This window comes from Vipera berus, assembly GCF_964194415.1.
Source record: "Vipera berus genome assembly, chromosome: 1".
NCBI classification, from domain to species: domain Eukaryota; kingdom Metazoa; phylum Chordata; class Lepidosauria; order Squamata; family Viperidae; genus Vipera; species Vipera berus.
The window spans coordinates 160374353-160382596 of NC_138202.1; the positions used below are offsets into that span (position 1 = coordinate 160374353).

General features: G+C 39.0%; 1 protein-coding gene across 4 annotated transcripts in view; it reads right to left on the reverse strand.

Moving 5' to 3' along the window:
* Positions 1–1262: 1262 nt before the first annotated feature.
* Positions 1263–8244, reverse strand: part of OLA1 (Obg like ATPase 1) — a 111577-nt gene continuing 104595 nt past the window's right edge. For all 4 annotated transcript variants that reach the window (XM_081314452.1, XM_081314453.1, XM_081314454.1 and 1 more), the window contains 2 exons: positions 8146–8244; positions 1263–1783 (listed from right to left, as the gene is read on the reverse strand). The exon at positions 8146–8244 is cut by the window's right edge and continues 24 nt beyond it. In XM_081314452.1, coding sequence (XP_081170578.1) covers positions 1682–1783; positions 8146–8244 — 201 coding nt within the window. In that variant the 3' untranslated portion in view covers positions 1263–1681. The remainder of the gene's footprint in view (positions 1784–8145) is intronic.

The following is an 8244-nucleotide window of genomic DNA, read 5'->3' on the forward strand; positions in this document are numbered from 1 at the left end:
AAGCGAATTTTGCCCCCTTTGATGAGCTTTCTTGTCACAGTTAGCAAATCCCTGCAGTTGTTAAGTTAGTAACACGGTTGTTAAGTGAATCTGGCTTCCTCATTGACTTTGCTTGTCAGGTCACAAAAGGGGATCACATGACCCCAAGACACAGCAACCATCGTTAACTATGAGCCAGAAGCTTCTGAATTTTGATCACATGATCACGAGGCTACTGCAAGGTTGTGTGAAAAATGGACATGTGCCACTTTTTTAGTGCCGTTGTAATTTCAAACCGTCACTGTACGTTGAGGACTGCCTGTACTGACTTGGGAGCATTTGTTTTTTGTAACAAGAAGTTTATTTGGGGGGGAAAGTAGAAATATCTATAATTTAGCATATGCCTAATCAGCCAATCCCTCAACCATCTTGCACCCACTCATTTTAGTAAGATTCTGCTCCTGCCACCTGCTCTGTCCCCACATTCCACATTTTCTATTGTTCAGGCATCCTTTTCACTGTAGGGCCCTTATATGCAATGTTCAGGGCTTCATGGAAATATTTCTCCCAGGTTTTTCATGCACATTTTTATTATTCCTTTACATTTTGTGTTCAAAGACTGATTAAAATTTTAACACTTGGGATTTATTTTTCAAAATACCTAAACAAACTATAATAGTGATCAAGAGGCTAAAGAGAATATGAAACAGCCTATTCATTAATTTGTTCCTCCACAATTCATCTGCTCAACTGTAGATTCTCATTGGAAATATTGAATTCGTGGAAGTAACATGGCCTCTCTCTTTAGAAGATTACTTTCAGCATCCCTGCCCATGACCTGTAACTTTATTCTCAAGAGGACAGCACGGTGCATTAAAACCCTACAATTTAGTTTTTGAGTTAAGTCACATTCAGAGTATTTTGTTCAAGTATTCCAAGAACTGGATTCAAAAGCAGTTTGCTTTCTCTCAAAAGCCATTTAAATCATAATTTCTGTCAGATTTTTAGTCAGTTTCCTACAGAAACACAATTTCTTCTAGATTTCTAGTGAACTGCAGCCACAATCTACAAATACATTAACTTTGCTAAGCTGTCCTAATCAACTGATTGCAAAAGGCTTTCTCTTAAGATACAATTGTAGCTGCCCCACAACGCCACTTCCTGTATCATACACACGTCTTAAACTTCTGTAATCAGCATCCACCAGGTGCCGTATCGCATTCAGCACACCCCATTCAGTCAATACAGACATCCCCAAACACACAGAGGCTGGTTTTGTCAAATGTTTTATTGAGTGTAGACATCTGGAGTACTGTAAAACATGCATTATCTGTAGATTCAAAAAGGAGCAAGCCACATTGTCCTCACTGTCAAACATGTCAGGCTTGGCATATATGATGGAGATTAATGAAGTATCAAGAGAGTAATATGATTCCTGGAAAGCTGCTGCAATTTGGAGTAGTCTTAATCACTTGAAATGCAGAGCTGTTCACATTTAAGTGAACTTGTACATTCAGTGGAGGTGTCATGATTTAATTCAAAACAAACATGAGGGATTTAATATGGGGGGATTCTTTATTGTTAGAAATACACTTTGCATCTTCCCTGCCCCAACCCCCCAATGATATCCCTATCTAAATAAAAACTCATATGCTTTTTTAAGTAATAGAATTTAATTCTGAATAATGAACAGATTGAATAGTTATTTTTTCTTCGGCTGCTGAGGTGTGTTAAACTTAAAGAAGATAATGTCTCCATCTTCAACGATGTAATTTCGGCCTTGTTGTCTGTATTTCCCAGCAGCCTAGGAGACATAGAAAAACAGATGATGGTATTAAAACTGTGTCTGTATAAAGAGCTGATAATAACTATTTTTAAGAACAGCATGTGCTTTCAGTACAATTCATAAATGTTTGGTAACTTTAAACTTCTTGATTTCAGCAGAATTTGATTGGCATAAATAATCACTGTTTATTCACTGCTATGAAGTTGACTTGTACAGGTAAATGGTAACCAGGATTCTGCATTTCCATTACATTGATAGGTATGATTTAATATTAAAAGTACACATAGAGAAGAGATTTTTTTTAAAAAAAACTTCCAAAATCATCTTACTGAATAAGAGTGACCACACTCTTGCATTCTTAGTATGCTATGCTAGCCTGAGTTCACCAGTTTTGGGGCACCACAATTAGGAAGAACAATTAAGGAAGAGGCCCCAAATCTTTGGGGCACCAGGGACCAATTCTGTGGAGAAAGATTTTTCCGCAGACCAGAGGGGGTGTGGTTTCGTGTGCTGCCTACATCCAGCGGATGGGGCTTCATTTGTTTGCGTGGCCTGGTTGCTAGTATGCTGCGACCCGGTGCCGGTCCACAGACTGGGGCTTGGGGACCCCTGATTTAAGGAAACGCAGCATGTCGCAAAAATAAAATCTCAAATGATAAGAGGCCTGGAAAGAAAAGCTTATGAAGAGTGATGGGAGGCATTGATTAGGTTTGACCAAGAGAAGGCAAGACTTCATATTTTTAGGCATCTGAGGGACTGTCATACAGAATATGGGGCAGAAACATTCAGGTAATTAGACAGGACAATAAAGAATGGGATTAAATTACAAGGAAGTAGATTTCGGTAGCTCATTGGGGAAAATGTCCTAGCTGTAATAGCTGTTCAGCAATGGAATATACCATAATGGAAGTTGGTGATCACTTCTTTATGGGATAAATTTAAACAAAGGGTGCGTCTGTCTGAGATGCTGTACTAGTGGATTCCTGCAATGGACAGTGGGATGGACTAATAGTCACTCAGATCCCTTCCAACGTTTACATTTTATATTCTAAGAACCAATACTGTGTAGTATGAGAATAACACCATTTAGAAAGTCATTTTAGGTAATTTTTTTTAATCTCTGTCAATGAAGTTCTATAGAATCTAGTAACCATAAACACTCTTCATTTCCTAACTATGCCCATTTATATCAATTACAGTAGCTGGGTTGAGAGAACTAGGAACTACAAGAGAAAATGGCTATATTCTGTTCTGTGATGTAGTTGGTAAATGTGATTGTAAAGTACACCAAAACAAACAAAAAGAATAAATGCTGCATTATATACTGCAATTGCCAGGGAGCCATACAAGGATTCTGAGAAATAGCTTGTCCATGTTACATAAACGGAAGATCTCCTGTAGATATCAAGTAACCTTTGTCATAAAATCTTTTTTTCACCAAGTTTGAAATAATCAGTCATGTAGTAAAAAAATGTGCAACTTTGATACTTCACAATCCAAGTTAGAATAGTAAAATATACTGGTTAAAATCACTCCCTTAGCCTCACCAAACAGTACAGCATCCAAATGAAGCAAACAACCCTTCTCTTCACTCATGTTTCTAGTGCTCAACACAGTTGAATGAACAGCAAGAATCAGGAAGTAAAAAAATAACAGAGGAAAGCTGTTATAAGTAGATGTAAGCAAGGCAGCCAAAAAAGTAATGCTAGCACTTAAGATTTCTGTAAAGTACAGGTCAGATTTAAGAAGAGAAAAACAGAATAAATATGTCAGCGTAATTCATTTTAGAGGAATGCAAACGGGGCCTTGTTTTTATGTTCTAACTACCATTCAAAAAGAATAGAATGTTACACGAATAAATCCCACCATTCAGAAAAATATACTCATTATTTCTTACAAGTTAATTTGTTATATAGGACTGATAGGTTTGCTCTGCATGACCAACTTCAGAGAAAACAGGAACCAGGCTGATTCAGATCAGGGTGTGTGATTAACTAATTTTTTAAAATTATTATTAAGGATGTGTTCACTTGGAAATGATTTACAAGAAGCATTTCTACCAATAATTAAGTGCAAATATAGTACCTCTATGCTATTCACTGAATCACCCAACTTTTTTTAAAAAAATCTACATTAATGCTGCTGTTTTGAGCAGCCAACTCATTGACATTAAACTCTTAAAGCAGCCACAACTTTTTCAGGCTTGTGCAAAAGCCAAAAAAGATAAAATTGCTTTAAACAACAGCAGGATGTTCATACAAGTTCTGAAGCACTCTGTCCAAATCATTTGAAGAGTGTGTACAGCCCTAATCTCTACAAAGGATAAGAACAGGAAGATATCAACAAGTCTTCTACAATTCAATGTTCAAAGGCACTTTTAAGACAATTTATGGGAAAGACATTGATTATGTAGTTTACTAAGCAGCTAGGATAGATGTGGTATTACTGACATTCAGGCCGTTTTTTTAACAATATCTTTACCATGCTAACTCTTTCCCATACAATAGCGAAATGTATTATTAGAAGACTCTGACATGTTCTCACACTATCTTAAGCACACATTAAGTTTTACTGGATTTCTTTTCATTTAAATTATATAATTACCGTATATACTTGAGTATAAGCCGAATTTTTCAGCCCACTTTTTGGGCTGAAAAATTCCACTTCGGCTTATACTCCAGTCAACAAAAAAACTTACCGAGGACTTGTGCGCGGCTGAGGCTTTGGTGCTTCCGGGATCGCGCGCACCTCTCCCAAGCCACCGCCGTCCGGAGACCTGCCGAAGTTTGGGGAGGTTTGGGGAGGTGCCCAAACCTCCCCAAACGTCGGCAGGTCTCCGGACCTCCGCGCCCTGCCTGCCTGCTTCTTTCCGCAGCGGAAAGAAGCAGGCAGGCAGGGCGCGGAGGTCCGGAGACCTGCCGACGTTTGGGGAGGTTTGGGGAGGTGCGCGCGCACCTCCCCAAACCTCCCCAAACTTCGGCAGGTCTCCGGACAGCGGCGGCTTGGGAGAGGTGCGTGCGATCCTGGAAGCACCGAAGCCTCGGCCGCGCGCAAGTCCTCGGTAAGCTCCGGGCGGTCACTTGCTTCGCGTCTCCTGAGGGAAGGGGGGGCGACTGGAGCGGGCGTGTTTCCTCGCCTGCTGGGCGCCGCGATTTGCCCGGGGAACGCGCGGGCCCCGAATGGCAGCGTGGAGCGAGGAAGCGGACAGCCAGGGCTTCCCCGAGAGCCGCGGCCACACAGGGTATTCCTGTGTACTCAGGCTTGCAAAATGGCGGATCGAGCCTCTGCTGGCGGCAGAGGCTTGCAGAGCGTGGATCCAGCCTCCGCCGGCGGCGGAGGCTTGCAGAACGGCGGATCGGCTTATACTCGAGTCAATAACTTTTTCCAGTTTTGGGGGGTGAAATTGGGGGTCTCGGCTTATACTCGAGTCGGCTTATACTCAAGTATATACGGTAAATCAAAACAAAGAGTGCCGTATTGCAATATAACTGTTAATGTGTGGCTTTCCAAAATACTCATCTTTTCTTCCACTTTAGCATTACAATTTGGTATAGCACCAAATCTGGGAGTTCCTTGAACACTTCATCCAAGGTTTTCAGGGTTTCCTACAGATTTTCAGGATTGTGTCACTTCTGTCTTCAGCACATTCCTTGATTTCTTTATCCCTACCTCATTTCTGACCTCATTTGAATTTTCAAACCACAGAATGCTTAATATGGGCCATCTCAACCTTCTGAAGGGGCAGCCAGTGGGGAAAGGTAGCTCGTTTGGATAAAGTAAGACCTTTGCACAAGTAGTCCAGAGAAGGAGGTAATATATATTCATGGCGATCCATCCTCTACTATGCCAATCATTTTCTTCTTTTATATACAGTTAAAAGGAGGTGGCAAGAGAAAGGAATAACTGCTGCCATCTTTGACAATTCAGTACTCTTCCAAATTCTGGGTGGTGTAATCTCAATAAATCTGGCAGCTGAGGAAAGCTAAACTAGTGGAAGGAGTGAAGAGTTAAAACAGAAAAGCAGCTTTGTGGGCATCCAGCTTTGGAGCTACGTTGCTGGCCAGCAAATGATATAATTTCTGTGGTAGAAAGACTGGGTGATACTTGCTTAATGTGCTGCATTCTCAGAATAGTCTGTTTCATTCATTCAAAGTGGCCAAATTTATTGTTTCCACAAAGTGGGCATAATCACTTTTAATTAAATGCATTCTGACATAGTACTACAATATTATGTATTTTAGCTACCAGTTCACAATTAATTAAAAGAGACTGTGTTCCTTTAAATTCCCTAGACGCCATTTAATCCATTTTCACTGCTATCAGAAACACTGGCTGGAAAAAAAAAATCAATACCCATTTGTGAATCTTGAGTATGTATTAAACAAGACACGTCTAACCAGTTCATTTGCACTTGAAAGCAGCCATCTGTAGAAGCCAGCTTTGCCTAAGCAGATATGATTGCTAATAATGTGATATCCCTGTAGACTACAAAGCCCACACAGAGCTATTCAGTGTATAGTTCACAGCACTGGCATTAAATTAGTTATGCTGTACTAGGGTTAAGACACACATAAAATAAAGTTAAAAATTATCTGCTTTATAACACAGAGAGTAGCCAGTGCTGATAGCCCCTGCTATCTCAGTGAACCTGGAAATTCCAAAAAGAAGCTTAAGAGTATATAAATAAAAATAACTAGTGACTGGTTTTGCTTATATTATTTAATTGGTTCCAAGATACAGTCCATGCAATTTTTTGGTTTTCTTAACTCCATAATTGCTTAGAACTCTCTATTTTTATAGAAAGTAAGGTACTCTTGTTTTTATATATCGGCTTCAATATTATAATATGCAGGTTTGAACAACATGTCCAGACATTACATTACTCAAATCAAAGCATCTAGAAATACAGTATATAAATTTTTGGTTCCCACAATAGAGCTTTTTACAAAACATGATATTCATATCTCACTGAATGTCTGTTCTTAGTATTATATATGATTTGACAAATAAATGAGCTTTTTTGCCTAAAGAAAAAAATACAAGATTTCCATATGGTTATTCTTTATTTGTTTCTTCTTCCCAAGAAGAAATGCATGCCAACACAAACCAACTAGGAGATCCTTCCCCCTCCTCTCTCTCTCTCTCCCTCCCTCCCCCCCCACTCTCTCTCTCTCTCTCTCTCTCTCTCTCTCTCTCTCTCACACACACACACACACCTTTTTGCACAGCACACTTCGTGGGGTACAAACAGACCTATTAAAACCCTGCTGCTCAATACAATCTTCTTTAGTGATACAGCTGAGAATAACCTACATTTGAAATTGCAATATTGCATACTATACAAGCTATCAAGCAGAAGACAATAAGATACAATTTTGAAAAACCTTTTAAAGCATTTCGGCAGCATGCTCTGAACATTGGACTATGTTAAATTTAACTCCCTTTTTATTTTTAATAATGCTATGAAACAAAAAAGACAGCACGATGGCTGGCTAAGGACTGATTTCAAACACCCCCAAAGAAGGTTCTTTGGAAAGGACGACTTCCAATTTCAGTTCAGGCTGTGGAATCCTTTCTTGCCAGTTTTAATGCAAATCTAAATCTGACTGAACTGGCTGTGATCTAATTGCAACACAGGAAACTATGTTGTAGGGCACATCTCTGGGCACCTAATCTGCCTCTGCCCTCTAGCGTTTAGAAATAAGATCAAATTCCCCATCTTTGTTAAGTCAAAGCCCCCATCCATCTATTAGAACATTTTCATTCATTTCTGAAGCAATAATAATAAAATCACAACTTAATGATTAGAAAATCCTGATACTGTTAAATCTTATAGGTGAATAATTTTACAATTAAGTATACAATAAAGCATTTTCTTCAAATACTTGCCATTTTGTTATGTCACACACACACACACACAGACCAAAACAGCCTCATTTTTTAAAAGAATGAATGGCTGCTATGTATTATATTTCTGAAATAATCTGAAAATGGCATATTGTTCTTTCGTATAATTATCTTTAATCAGTACAGTCAGCAGTGCTAGACAGTACTACTGCCAACATAAAATTTTAATTTTGTGCTGGCTCATAATTGCTCACGTTTGTACAATAATTGTTATACCTTAAAAACAGCATTTTCCAGTACATTTGTATTCTTTGTCAAAATGTAAAACAACAATAGATTTTATCTCTATTATTAGAACTGACTGTCAGATGCACTTTCGGTGAGCGAAGTCTTGAAATAAGAGACAAGGAAAGGAAAGGAAAGGAAAGGAAAGGAAAGGAAAGGAAAGGAAAGGAAAGGAAAGGAAAGGAAAGGAAAGGAAAGGAAAGGAAAGGAAAGGAAAGGAAAGGAAAGGAAAGGAAAGGAAAGGATACCTTGACAGCCAATTCTGAGCCTCCTTCTTTAAAATCTTCAAATTTCATTACTTCAGCCATAATGAATCCCTTTTCAAAATCAGTGTGAATCTTTCCAGC